The sequence below is a fragment of the Rana temporaria genome, chromosome 8 (assembly GCF_905171775.1).
Source record: "Rana temporaria chromosome 8, aRanTem1.1, whole genome shotgun sequence".
Taxonomy (NCBI): domain Eukaryota; kingdom Metazoa; phylum Chordata; class Amphibia; order Anura; family Ranidae; genus Rana; species Rana temporaria.
In genome coordinates this window covers 114,909,988-114,925,363 of record NC_053496.1, presented here as the reverse complement: position 1 = coordinate 114,925,363, position 15,376 = coordinate 114,909,988, and the positions used below count along the sequence as shown (strand labels likewise).

Here is a 15,376-nt window from a genome sequence, read left to right as displayed (position 1 = left end):
ATCCAAAACCAAATGGAGACGTTTTAGCTATACATAACTATACTATACACGACTCTGTGGCCAGGCTATGTGCATTCGAGCATTTACAATAAGATAGCTTTTTAAACAAGCCTTCATTGATCTCTGGAGCTGCAAGCACTGTGGAGCGATTCTTCCTCAAAGTTCACAGCAGAAACTCTAATGTTCTTCTCTCAGCACTCAGCAGTTCAGCTCACTATGCTCCCCCCTTGCAGAGTTTGTGCTCTGTGTTTATATTAAAGAATAGAAGGCTGGAAGGTTGCTGAGTCACTTCTGGAAATAATGGAAGGTAAGCTGAGCTTCAGAGAAAGTATATTGCTTATTCACACAGGCACATAGGTCTGTACATCTGCAAAGAGGTGTTTTTTTTTATGCACCTGGAGTAGTGTACAGCCTAGAAACCAGAGGAGCCATGGTCATGCCCAGAATCCCAGAAATCAATAGGAGTCTGGCAGACATAGTGGTTGTACAGATCTTCAGGCACATTCAAACATGTCCCTGCTAACAGGTATGGATAAGCGGCTCTGGATAGGCAGATCTCATCCCGGGCCTCTTATGGGTAAGGACAGCTGCTGCAACTGTCAGACTCAGTGATCTTTAAGGGCCCGTACACACGACCGGATCTGTCCGCTGATACTTGTCCGCGGACCAGTTTCAGCAGGAAAGTTCGGTCGTGTGTAAGGCAGGTTTCCAGCGGACATTTGTCCAGCCGACCGTTTTCCAGTGGACAAAAATTTCTTAAGAAACCTGTCCGCTGGAAACCTGTCCGTCGGACATGTTCGGTCGTCTGTACAGACTCACCGGACATGTCCGATCGGCCGCCATCCCTCGCATGCGTCAAATTAATTCGACGCATGCGTGGAAGCATTGACCTTCCAGGGCTGCGCATGTCGCTGCGGCGATGGCGCGGCCACGTCACCGCGCGTTCTGTCCGCGCTGATTTCTGTCTGATGGTGTGTACAACCATCAGACAGAAATCTCCGGCCGGACATGTCCGCTGAAAGCCGTCTGTATGGGGCCTAACAGGTTTCTGGGAGCCGCTATACACTACTCCAAGCGCATAAAGAAACACTTCTGCACAGATGTATGAACCTATGCGCTCGCGTGAGAGAACCTTAAGTCCTTCTGCTATAAACTTTAAAAATAAAATTTCTCCACTGTGTATGTAGCTACAGGGGTCAGTGTAGCCTTTTTTATATATAGCTTATCAAGATAGTGTAAATTCATGAATGACTGTAGGCTGCCTACAGCTTTAACCACTTGCGGACTGCCCACTGTCGATATACAACGATGTGTCTGATTATTACACTACACATGGACATGGATTAATTTATTCTCTCTACACCCTCTCACTGTGGGGTTTTATATGAGTTGTATATGAGTGTTATTACTATCTGTAGCGCTATTATTTACCTTCATCATATATATAGGTATATTATTGTTTTTAATTGGAAAAACAGCACTGAGAATATACAAATACTAAACCGGCTGTTATTTTCATTTTACACACACAGCACATGCAGGCATATGGACCTACATGGATTAAAACATTCTTGACACATTCAGAATAAATTGGTTACTTAGCCATTTTTATCTGCCTATTAAACGTACATTGTACTGTATATACACCTACTGCCTAATTAAAGAAGTAAAAGTGTAATGACAAATCAAGGTGAAATTTGACTGGCCACTCTAGCTTCCATTATTTGGCTCTTAAATTGGCTCAGTGATGATGGAGTGAAAAGAAAATTACACTGTGCAAATGAATAATTTCAAGTGAAAATTTTCAGCTTAAAATGTGATGTAAGCGTCCAAGGAAGCCCATAGGTGGGATGTAAGATAAATAGCATTATAATGTTAACTATTTTTGAGGAATGAGAATTGGGAGTCATAAATCCAGGTGAGTAAGATCTGGGCAAGCAACTCGGCAAAGCAGTGTGAAATGCCAGCAGGATATTAGGTGGTACAGACAAGAATTAGCATCTGAGAAATGGAGACAGTGCTGCTCTTTAATCAATCTCCTGAGTGCATTCTGCTACAGAGACCATTTCCCTCGAAAGACCACTAAAATGGATATGTTCTATATTTTATTGAACAAGTCTGAATGTTTTAAAGTCGGGTAACCCAGAGACCATGCTCAAAATTGCTTTCAAAGCTTTAAGCAAATTCTGATCTGGTTTTAGGTTGCTCCACACATCACCACTGCCCTTTGTGCTCCCTTAGAAGTTTATTCATTCCCAATTGCTAACTGGAGAGAGACATTTTCTTTTTCTTTCTCACAAAAAGTATAACAGTAATTGAATCCACCTATGAGAAGACTAAAGTGTGCTTAGAGTTTACATGAATGTCTTAATTTGTAGTGCAATGTGTCACCCACATTGTACAAAGGAGCAAATATGTGTGTTTTTTGGTCAGTTTATTTTGTATAAAATCCCTGTTGAAGTTGAGGCCTAGGCAGGTTTTTTTTTATATTACAATTAAATTTCACATTGAACTGACAGAAATGCCTACACCTGATTCTGTTACCAACTTTCTAAGCCCATTGGTCTAAATGAGTTAACGGTGTTTCCGTAGAGATGCGTCGCGTAAAACTAAGGGTGCCCTCTAGGTGGTGTAACCCATGTTAAGTATGGCCGTCGTTCCCGCGTCGAAATTTTAAATTTCACGTCGTTTGTGTAAGTCGTCTCTCTAGGCTGAAGGAATGCACATAGATCCCACCTTTTCCTGATGAAGAGCCCTAAAATGCATTGATGGTGTTTTAACCGGTTTGTATGACCTTCCTGAGGAATCCACTAGTGAATGGGCACCTCTGCTGACCATACACTGGTTCCATTTCTGGGCATTATCCTTTTGTACCATTGTTCCTAAGTCCATTGGCTTTTACTGGGTAAAGGATAACCAACAAGGACCAAAGAATTTTGTTTGAAAAATTAAATTTTTGGAACATCGGTTTTGATTTTCTAAGTAGGGTCAGATTGATTGTTTTTGATCATATTGATGACAACAATTAGAAGGGGCAGGATGGAAAATATTTCTCAATTTTAATTCAAAACCGTGTATGTGGTTTCCATTATAGTGTTACTTAACACAGTGCCCACGGCTTATGAATATTTTTACATTAAAATACTGCCACTATAGACCATTTTGGCCGATCTGTATACCACATTCACATGATAACCTGCAGAGTTTGTCCAGAGCTGTGTGTTTAGGTAGGTGGAGATTTCCACTATAGCCTGTATACACACCCACATGTATGATGTCAATATCATTTGACCTGGCTAGCTCTGAGAACAAGGAAATCTTCTCTCCAGCAAAAAAGACACAACTGAGCATGTACACAGTAGACAGTGCAGGAGGGAAGGCTCTGTGCATATGGGATCAAAGAGCCTCTTTGCATATTGCAGAGAATTAACCCCTTAAGTTCCACAGTTTGTATAACAAGCATGTTATTCTGCATATACAGACAGATTTTACTGTTGTGGGTTTAGTATCACTTTAAGGAAATTCCATTCATTGCAAAATTGAATGTTAAAAGCAAATGCAATTTTATAAAATACTTTTATAAAATATTTACCACGTATCTATAGGATTTATTAAATACACTGGGAAGAATTGCTGTATGAACGTTCTACAAGTGCATGGCCAACTTAAGTGAAATCAGAGTTGTATTCTTTGCACAGTCAGTCAATAGTCTGTGCATGTTAACATGGGTAGAGTACATAAGCGTGACCTCAGCAGGGATGCTGCTTCTTGGGAGACAGGGACAGGTTGTTGTCCAAGCTGTATTTTTTAACAAAGAAAAGTGACTAAATATCGTTTAGCTAGCTGGCTGATAAAAAAAAAAAAAAAAAAAATGGATTCCCCCATCCACACAGAGGTGGATGAAGGAATCCTCCCTGATGCACTATTGTATTGTGACAGCGGGGATTCCTCAGATGTCAGAATACACCAATCAGTGTTGCAGCCGATCTAATGAAACATTTCCAACATTGCTGTTTGAGAGAAGCTGATGGTTACATGGATGTCTCTCTACGAGGAATGGCCATAGATGTATTGAAACATTGCTATACTGTCTAGCAAGAATGGCTGCATCAAACAACTGGCTGAACAGAATTTCAAATTATTTGGCAGGTAAAGAATATCCTGGGGGAAGGGTCCTGGTTAACAGGGTGTGGACCAGACTTGTGTGTGGCTGTGGGGGACCACATGATAACACCTTTATTTCTTTTGTTTTTTGTTCTACAGGAAAACTTGGAAGGCTCCTAAATGCTAGGGTTTGAGCATGCATTTCAGTGGCCAGAGTAAATTAATATTCAAATGCTAGATGCACCTAAATGCCTGTGCAATATGTGGCTTTTAGCATGTTTTTCAGGCAGCATTTTCCTGCCAGGATATCTGCCATTCAGAGTGGCTTTTACAGATGCCCCATGTGCATGAGGCCTAAAAAATGTTTGATTGATATCAAAAGACTTGAAATTTTGGGCTTAGTTCTCAGAATTTAGCTTGTAACTCCTTGTAAAAAAAAAAACATTGAATAGTGTTACTAAATCCCTTAAAGCACATTGGAGCCCAAGTTTAGGAGTGCTGAACACATATATTAATAGAAGTCTTGGTTGTCTAAAATGAAAAAAATTGCTCCAGGTGAAGACCGCTGGAAACGCACACCATTGCTCCATTGCATTTTGTTTTTACTCCTCAATTAATATATTTTTTTTATTGCATCCACTCCGGGAGAGTGGCCATCCTATTTTCATTCTTCCAGATGTTGGTTGTCTCTTTAAACAAGTTGAGTAAGGCTTGCTGTTCAGAATATCATTAACTATCAGAAGCCCATGTGAACTAAGCCTTCCAGTCAAAATGCACGGAACCTGCAAAAGCTTTATACTCACTTCTAATTCCATGTTATTACATAATTGTATCATTCAGACTCCTAGCTTTCAAGATGTATTACTACTATTTATAAATTGAAAACCACTCAGCACCTACTATTCAGAAAACGGTCAATAGAATTATCCATTGTGGTGCTACAACCAGTTGCACAAATGAAATGAAGCTTTAATTGGTTATAAAGACACTTGATGAGATCAGTTAAATAATGTAATAATAATGTAATACCCTGCTAGCATAGCATTGTATTATAAATGCAAACAGTGGTTCATTAACAGGCCTGTTATTGGAACTTGGGTTTAAGCCAAGCCACAAGTATTGTGAACTTGAATATCTGAAAAAGCCTCTCTCTATATAATATCTATTTTTCTATTTTCTTGTATTCTCATGGAGAAATGTGAACGTTATGCCCTCATTTCAGCTTCAAGAACCTGTATCTGGTTGAATGAGTTTTTATGCAGGGTTGCAAGTGTGTAAGCTCCCTAAAAAGCACTGCTTATTCTTGCTGCTGGGCTCATATGCTCAGTGACACCGTGCAAAATGAACACAATGGAATTCTCACTCTCTGTATACGGTGTTATTTTACCTTAGTCAGTTCAGTCTCCTTACCAGCACTTGAGGGTTAGCAATTAATCTACAATCATGTGAGATTCCTGTAGAATTGTGAGATTTCACACATTTTTTCGCACACAATGCAACCACAGGAACTAGGAGCAATGACACTTACATTTTTGGATATTTAAAAAAAAAAATCACAGCTGGCTATATATTAAAATGGAAAAGTCATTTTAATAGCATTCAGAACAAGTATGATCAAAAATGTCAGAGGAAAGTCAGAGCTGTATGCTTGTTTGGATCGGTGACTTAAAGTACTGAAGAAACCTAGTGAATATGACAACAAGGCATGATCAGAAATTTGTCAGTCATTGAAGTTGAAAAAGGTTCTTTAGGGCTTAGAGGACCATTTATAGTAAATGATATACTGTATATAATATATGTAGCGCTACCCTTGTGAGGGCCGCTGATAGAATCTGTACCCCACTGTTTGCTCTGACTCTGCAAGATCTCTGACACCCTGGGCGCTGTAATTTTTACAGACTGTCGCCAATAACAAGAAACTTACACAATACCAGTATTACTTACAATATTAAAAGGAAGTGCATAACATAACACTGCAGATCATAAAGGTATTTTATCTGAACAATGTGACATTATTTATGATTTGCCATTTTGTCATTTCAATAGCAAAGTAAAATACACAGTAGACAGTATGACAAGAACTCTGTTGAACCTTATTTTTGTCAAAATGTGAACAGGTTGGCAGAAGGGTAGGGAACTGACACTCTACTTCCTATGTCGGGTTCACTCCCTTCTGTTTCCTCAACCCACAGGTCATTTCATCAACACAACATGACAAACACTATTCAAACTATTGTGTTTATTGTAGCTGGCTCCTTTAAATAGAGTTCCAGGAAAAGTAAGAGCAGACCCTTTTTGCTAAAAACAACTTAAGTCACTTTAGGCAAATAAGAAGAGAATGAAAAGGGGTTGAATTTTACTCATTGAAATTCAGCAAATCTTCAGCTAGCTTTGAAGTATTATGAGTATGGTGATCCTTGGTAGAACAAATTTAGTTGATCTGTGGCTTATCCTTGTTTTACTTCAAACTCTTCCTATGTGGCTTAACATTGTATCCAATAAGATTAAAGATGGTAGAAACTTGAACAGGGCACAGATGTCTGCATACAGTGTTTAGTGAAGATAATAAACTGGCTTCAGCAGTACTGAAAGTACCAGGGAGTATGGCTGAGTAAGTGATATCTATATGCACTTATAAATAACTAAATGGGTAAATGCCTGCTCACCACCAGCGTCACAGAGATTGCTGGTAACAGTGCAGATTATAAGGATGACTTCTTCAGGAACTACCCCATGGATTCTGGCTCTGCAAATGGCACCTGAACTCCGTCACACCCCACCGTGGCCTACCCAGATCTGAAGTGCAGGCATCGCTGGAGGACCCGAAACAGGCTCTGGGCCACTGAAGATGGAAAGCAATGTTGTCCACAGATGATGCAGCTGAAGCTCTCACTGACACAGAGCCCCTGCTAGCAGATCCAAGCCAGCAAACCAAGAGAGCAATCTAGGATACAGCCACCCTTTGTATATGCTCTCCCAGCATTCTGTTCTTCTCTCCTCAGCAATCTGATAGTCATAGTTCAGATCAGTCCTGCTGGAGTTGAAACCCCAGTATTCTGAACTACACATCCCAAAATGCTTTGCTCTGCTCTAAGTTTTGTCTCAAAGAAAATGACACATGGAGTCCAAGCCAACACTAGAGGGAGACAGCTCCACAATAATAACGCTGTACACTGTCCCTGAATTGCAGGCATACTAGCCAGCTCCTGGCTACATACATATATATATATATATATATATATATATATATATATATATATAGATAGATGACTACTGGAACCCCTCCTATTGCCATGTGGACTTGGACATGGTACACTTAAATTGGTTGTATACCCCTATAATAAGGCTTACCTGTAGGTAAAATTAATATCTCTTAAACCTGTACAGTTTATGAGATATTCACCTTGCATGCAGCCTCTGATGTCAGCGGTTCATGCTCTCTGAAGGTCCGGGAGATGCTGCCGGAAAATCAAAAGACTCCCGCACGCATTGGCGGGAGGGATGTCATCACCGCTCTGGGCCACTCACAGTGCCAGACCTGTGAACTTGGAAGAATTGCAGAGGCAAAATGTCAGCTTCCTCGGCGGTGCATACTAGCTCATTATGCCTTTGCCTTTATAGTCTTTTTTTTCTGACTATACAATCGCTTTAAGCCCAAGTGGTTACTGACCCTCCCCAATCAAGTACCCTCTCCTCTTAAGGCACTTGTCAGGATGGTCACATGATGTGCAGGGTCTTTAAATCTTATCCTGGTAATGGGTGGCCCCCAATAATGCTGAGATGGGCAACGTTCTGTATAATTACACTGCAAGTGTGGGACACCCTGGTGACACCCCATTAGAGGATGAACCCTTGGGGCCCTGAACTCTCTCTACCATCTGGGGTGAATGATGCAAGGCAGACCTTATTTAACTCAATGGCATATGTAGTGGCAGAACATCATTTTTGCAGGGGATAATGGAGTAGAATTGCAGCACTGCAGAGGAGTTGAGTTTTGTCACCAGCAATTTTACAACACCTGCAGAATCTTTAAAAAAAAGTAGCTTAGATTTGGTCTTTAAGGCTATCTGTGAGTCAATACTTAATGCATATGTGTTCTTAAATGGCAAGTAGTTTAATGGGGGGGGGGGGGGGGGGGGGGGGACTTGGTCTCACACAGGGACCCTTTGGTGTCTGCACATGTTCAGAATGGGAGTTCAACCATGGCCGCTTAGTATATTTCTTACAGATTTGCTTTTATTATTGAAGTGATGTCACACTTAACCCAAAAGGATAGTACTTATGCCAACTTGAACAGTTACCTTTGTTTCATCATCCCTGATTGTCTTTTGTATCACAACAGTACAATCAAATGATTTAGCTAAGACATCTAACTACTTTTGGATTTCCTGCATACTGATGAAGACACAAAGAAAAGCTCATCAGTAAATGGACAGTTCATTCGAAATCTGAAAGAGCACTTTAGGTTCAAAACATCTTGAGAATTTGTGATTTGTGTCATGAAAGTGTAAAATAGGAAGGAAATGGAAGCCACTCCACATACCATTAATATAATGAAACCAAGAGCTTCCACTGATAGGTACAATACATTATTATAAAAATATTCACTGAAAGATTAAATTGACTTCTAATTATACTTTCCACTTAAGTGTATACTTGAGATAGTGCTATCTATTAACCTTTTTGTCTTTGCTATTATCACAAACATTTCCTGCATTTAAGTGTTTTTGGTTAGAAGACAGAGCTTAGAGTTTCACAGGACACTTAAAAGGTAATTGATGACAGGGTAATTGGGATTTTGAATCTATGCTACCCATTACTGTCCTCGTTCGCTGTACATGGGGTGCCATCATTTTAATAACTTGGCATCCAAAAAAAATCCATTAGTTAAATTCACAACAGGCAACTCATACTGCTTAGCAGTGTCTTGGGAAAATAGAATGATAGCAGTTTCAGAGGAAGATTTATATATTTTGGGATTCGCCAGCCACTAATGCCAGTTACTCTAGATAAAGCTGGTAACGACACATAAAAAAAATGAAAAATTACACTATTGGTATAGTTGCACTGCTTTAAAATCAAATTTTTGTGCGTTTGCTCATTTATAATACACAATCATTTTGTTGGTTAGTTTTCTTGGGGGGGAGGGAGAGACAAAAAAACACTTAACATTTTTATAATTTCCACTGGAGATAAGGTTGCAGACTCTGAAAGCATACAGTGATGCTAGTTGCCTGCGCTTGGGACTTAAGTGATGTTTTTAGCTTTTGCTGTATATGAAAAAAAAATGCTGTTTATTCTAGGAACCACACTTCATTGGGTTTTATTATTAGTATGATGCAAAGAACCAGCATGTACAAATCCTTATACCAACAGTCTGTGTTTCCATTGTCTAATCACAGTAAATAGCTAAGTTGGTATCACTTTACTTGTTTTTGGTTACCACACAACATTATCTTATATTGTACACAACCAAGAAACTTGCATAAGAGAGAAATGTTCACATCCAGTTGCTGCTAAATACTGTTATGTGTTCACACATCAAACTAAAGTGAATATATTAAAAGAGTGCAGCAAAACCAATCAACTTTAAACAATTAAATATAATGATACTTATGCTGCGTACACACGATCAGGCTTTTGCCCGGCCAAATCACATCAGAATTCTGGCGAAATTCCATCGGAAAAAAATAGAACTTGTTCTATATCTAAACTCAGATGGAATTCATTGGAATTTCCGATGAAAAAACTCTGGGGCTACACACGATCAGAAAATCCGATGGACAATGTCCATCAAACTTTTTCCATCGGAAATTCCGATCGTGGGTACTGTGTTAGTGAGTATAATATAATACTGACATTGCATGACCCTACTGAGTACTCTATTAAAACAATCAAAGAAATACTCAATCTGAATGAAATAAAACAAATTCAAATGTGTGCATCAACACATGCAGGCCTTTAACCACATGCCGACTGCGCTATAGACAAAATACGTCAAAATACGTCTATGGACGTCCTCCCAGAATCATGCTCCCGCGCGCGCCCCTTGGGGCGCACTCCCGGAATCATCCGTGACCGCTGGGTCTAGAAGACCCTGCGCATTACAGATCGCGGTAAATGACGGAGCGATCACTTGTAAACAAACTGGCGTCATGTGATGATGCCCGTTCCTCCCTCCCCTCTCTGTACCGATCGGTACAGTGTGAGAGGAGAGGGGGAGGGATCGGATGGCAGCAGCAGTGCTGTGGGCTGGATCTGTGACATTGCTGGAGATGGGATCGAGGGTTTCAGTTTCACCCCCCCAGAAAGTCTCCCACCTGATGCTGATAAATAGAGCCTATTATACCCCTAAGCGCCTGTTCATGTATGGTAGAAGATCGGATGATAAATGTCCCAGATGTCAGGGGACTGGAGACATAGTGCACATGGTGTGGCGCTGCCAAAGACTGTTTCGCTATTGGGACGGAGTGATCTGTACTCTGAGAGATACATTTGAGGCACCATTGGAGATGGAGGCCACACTATGTGTATTGTAGCAATACTGAGATGTCTTTTTCTAAGCACAAAACCTGTTTTTTTTAACGCGTTCGAAAAATTACTGCGTAAATACCGTAGTATGAATAGGAGTAATAGCAGAATGTGTTTTGGGGTGTAATTTGTGGTATGCATATGCTGTGTGTGAGAAATAACCTGCTAATATGACAATTTTGTGAAAAAAAAGAAAATAAATATTGATTTTGCAAAGAATTGTGGGAAAAAAATGACAACTTCAAAAAACTCACCATGCCTTTTTCTAAATACCTTGGTATGTCTTCTTTCCAAAAAGGGGTCATTTGGGGGGTATTTGTACTTTTCTGGCATGTTAGGGTCTCAAGAAATGAGATAGTCCGTCAGTACTTCAGGTGTGATCAATTTTCAGATATTGGCACCATAGCTTGTGGACTCTATAACTTTCGCAAAGACCAAATAATATGCACCAATTTGTACTTATTATTACCTAAGATATGTAGCTGTATACATTTTGGCCAAAAATTATGAAGAAAAATTACAAATTTTCTAAATTTTATAACAGAAACAAGAAAAATTCTTTTTTTTTACAGAATGTTCAGTCTTTTTTCTTTTATAGCGCAAAAAATAAAGAACCCAATGGTGATTAAATACCACCAAAAAAAGCTCTATTTGTGTGAAAAAAAGGACACAAATTTCATATGGGTACAATGTTGTATGACTGAGTAATTGTCATTCAAATTGTGAGAGCACCAAAAGCTGAAAATTGATCTGGTTAGGAAGGGGGTTTAAGTGCCCAGTGGTTAAGTGGTTAAATCAAGTCCATAATAAAGTAAATTTATCCTTCCACTTGTGCTTATATTAATGTCATGTGATCATCACTTGTTCTCCACAACTTGTCACATAATCTGCTCACCTGGATAAATTGAACTACAATGTAAAATCATCATCAAATCAATCATCGCCATATGTTTTGTCCTTTATTTTGGACATTCACCATTTCCTATGGATCTCTCCAAATTTACCAACAAGCCACTTCCTCTTTCTCAAAATACTGGGCTCCAGATACAGGATAACACTTCTTCAATAGCCATTTTTAGCTCAAAAACAATAAAAGGTTGTCATTGTGCATTATATTTAAACACTATGCTTTTATTAAAACAAATAAAAGCCTCTGGCAAATTGCACTTAAAACCAGTGCACTGTGGTATGTTCACTTTAAAATATCTGTATCACCCCATTAAGAGTAAAGCATCACCCCCAGTAGAACAATTCTGTTCATCCACTTCCAGGTTACCAATGACCTCACAAGCTCTGTCTGAGGCTCTGCCACTTGGTCTGTGCCAAAACACGTTGGGGTGCAGTTTGGGACATCATTGCGCAAACTCGGAAGTGGATAGACAGCATTTTTCTACTGAGGTGTTGGTGATGCCTTTCTCGTAAGAAGGGGCAATACAGATGTTATAAAGTGAACATACCATGGTGTACTTCTCTTGCACTTTATTTGTGAGTGGATTCTATTTTTTTTTATAATAAAGGGTGGTGTTTAAATATAATGTACAATGACCTTTTATTCTTTTTTTAGTTAAAAACTGGGATTGGAGATGTGTTATACAGTATTTGGAGCCCAGTATTTTGAGAGAAACCTTTTCCTGACTTTTTCCTCAGGACACAAAATTTAGTCTTTTACTTTTCCTGTCATGGAGCATCCTGGGCTTTTTGTAGTTCCTTCCTGAATACCAGGCTATAGAGCCACTTGGTGAGGGAACTGCATGTCATAGAATCCATTGGATTAGTAAAGTCTCTCTGATTGGATGCTGTAACTATGGCTTTAATTGGCATACTAATTCTTGTCAATAGGGGCACAAGAGAGGCTACTGAATGCACAGCTCTGTGTGTGTCAGCTCACATTGCATTAATTTAGTCAGTGAAACAGGGAGGAGGGGGTTAAAAATCCCTTTTGCAGCTGCTGGAAGGCAGCTCTCCCTAACTGAAGCTGGAAAGCCTGTGTACATTGTTCCGGCCAGCTTGGCGGGGTCATGGGTTATAGAGTGAGACATCAGCTACACACTATTTTACACTATAGGTCAATTTGTCCAGATGAGCAGATTGTGTGACACATGCTAGAACCCTTTGGGATTAATAAAGTATTCTAAATCTGAAGTTGTGGTCATGGGATTTATATTTATCAAAAGAATAAGAGTGACAACCCTGGAGCTTTGCAGCTAAAGTGACCCTGCTATACAAATGAAAATTCTCACCTCTTCTGCTGTCAGCACCGTTGATCACCACTCTATTAAAAATAAAATGTTCACTACAGTCCTTTCAGAAACCAGCACCTCAAGGAGTATCAATCTCTTGGTGCCCCGCTGCACTTAGCGGTGCGTGCCTCCCACCAACCTCCATGCCTTTATAGAACACAGTAGTGGTTAAGTGGGAAGCTTCACTGAGGGAAATGAAGGACCAGCAGAGCAACACTCCTGGAAGTGTTGGTTTCTGCAAAAACTTCAGACAGTGAGTTCTCTTCAGTGGAACAGTGTTCAGTGGTTCTGGAAGCCAAAGAAGTGAATTGAATTGTTTGCAAAGGGCTTGTTTTAAGATTAGTCATAAGAGGCAGCACCTGTATTACTTTCATTCCAGTTTTTTTTAAATAGGACTCTGTTTGTATTTTGTAGTAGCTTCAGTTTAATTATGACTGCATACAATTCATCTCTTGGTATCTACAAACAAATCTTACCTGGTATATGCCATGGTCCAGATAACCTGAAATCCATTTAATCGAGATGACCTGGGAAGTTGAAATGATACAATAGCTGAACAACTTTTTTCTGAATTTCATACAATCCAATGCTTTGCCCATGAAGGAAAAATAAATGGTTTTCATTGAAGCCCCCTTCCCTGGGTACAAATACAGACTTTTCCTTCTCTTTGCTTCCAGCTCACCCACCTATGGCAATAACAGTAAATTCTGTGTAAGCTCTAAAAAAAACTGGAGCTTACACATGGCTTAGGGTGGACTCTCCATCCCCTTGTAACAGTGCTGGACCAATTACCAAGCACCAGAACAGTCAAATAAGAGGAAGAAGAGTGAATAATGTTTCTCTGAACTGGAAGTTTCAGAAATTTTTCTTGCCCATTGCAGCTGAACAGTTGTGGGGAAGTGAAAGAAAGCTAACTATGAGTTACTGGGGAACTAGACATTAAAACAAACTTGTTGCTTTTACCAAAGACTAAAATCAATTTAAACAGTTTTCCAGTATTTGGTGAAGTCTGTTTTTATAGGAAGACAGTTGAATGTTTTAGAATGAAGCATTGTATATAGCACGTTCATTTTGGAAGGAACATATTTTTAATTGTGATGTTTTATTTTTTTCAGCTTGTGACTTGATGACACAAGGGATTTTAGCCTTAGTGACATCTACTGGTTGTGCCTCAGCAAATGCTCTTCAGTCGCTGACAGATGCCATGCATATCCCTCATATCTTTATACAACGCAACGTGGCTGGATCTCCACGCACTGTCTGCCACTTGAATCCTAGCCTGGATGGAGAGGAATACACGTTGGCTGCTAGACCTCACGTTCGCCTCAATGATGTCATGTTGAAACTGGTCATTGAACTTCGATGGCAAAAGTTCATAGTATTTTATGACAGTGACTATGGTGAGTACATACTTATCTCTATAATGATGTGATGTGTAATGATGGATAGTGCACGGCACTTAATTTTGAAGAGGTGGGCAGGTAGACAGCTGCTAGGGCCATCGGGGATGGTAGCCATGACAGCTGTGTAATCTATATTACACTTAAAGTATATGTTCAGCCAAAACAAATTTTTCTTTTGGACAGAGTAGGGAAGGATTTACTGATATCCATTCCTCTATTGGAAAATGTTATCCTTTGCTGATGACAACCTACATGCAATGAGGATAACTCTTTAACAGCAACACAGCCAGAAAATAGTTTTTCTTTAGAAAGTTGAGAGACTAGATCAGCATTTAATTTCTGTTTCTGCCTCTGTTTTTGACCTTTTCTCTCTAAAGGAGCCCTGAATAACAGTAAAAACCTAACAGAAAGGTAATTTATTTCCCCACTCTAATCCTCACTTAAAAAAAAAAATTGGCTTGACATATACTTTATGAAAATTGTTGACTGTAAGGTATATTGTATAATAACTATAAAAAAGACAGTAATAAACCTGCCTGGTAATTAAAATCTTGAATAATGACACTTACTGTACATAATATCATCCATTCTTATTCCTATGTTGCGGCGGAAGCAGACAATGGAAAAGCTATTCGGTACTTTTAGGCAACAACACTATTTCTTAACCTTAGACACTTTTTGTTGTAGGCTTTCTGCCCCCCCTATTTTAGCTGGGCACGGTCATATTTTTTACTTTTTCTTTAGTCCAGTATTCTACACCCTACCAAAAATTCAAAAATGTTAAATAAAACAGCCAGTTAATGGGATTCAATGTGTATACCTGTAGTCATAGTAATGCTATGCATTCATGGAGTATGTCACCCTTCTGCTTGACATGCTTGAATTGAAAAATTAAAGGAGCCAGGCAGAAAATTGTTGGCTGAACAGAGCCTGCATTCATTTAGATGGAGGCACTGTTTGGGTATTTTGACAGTCAGTGAAGCAAGCTGTCAAAATACAATTGCCATGCCAATAGGTTTGTCCATCTGTGCCATTTAGGAATCTTATTCATGTAAAATGTATACATATGTATGGCAAGCTTTACTCTCTGAATATGGC

At 39.4% G+C, this 15,376-nt stretch overlaps 1 protein-coding gene across 3 annotated transcripts in view; it reads left to right on the top strand.

The window, feature by feature from the left end:
* The window catches only part of GRID1 (glutamate ionotropic receptor delta type subunit 1), a 1,428,863-nt gene that overhangs the window by 381,612 nt on the left and 1,031,875 nt on the right, over positions 1–15,376 (top strand). For all 3 annotated transcript variants that reach the window (XM_040320512.1, XM_040320513.1, XM_040320514.1), the window contains exon 3: positions 13,991–14,275. In XM_040320512.1, the coding sequence (XP_040176446.1) occupies positions 13,991–14,275 (285 nt within the window). The remainder of the gene's footprint in view (positions 1–13,990; positions 14,276–15,376) is intronic.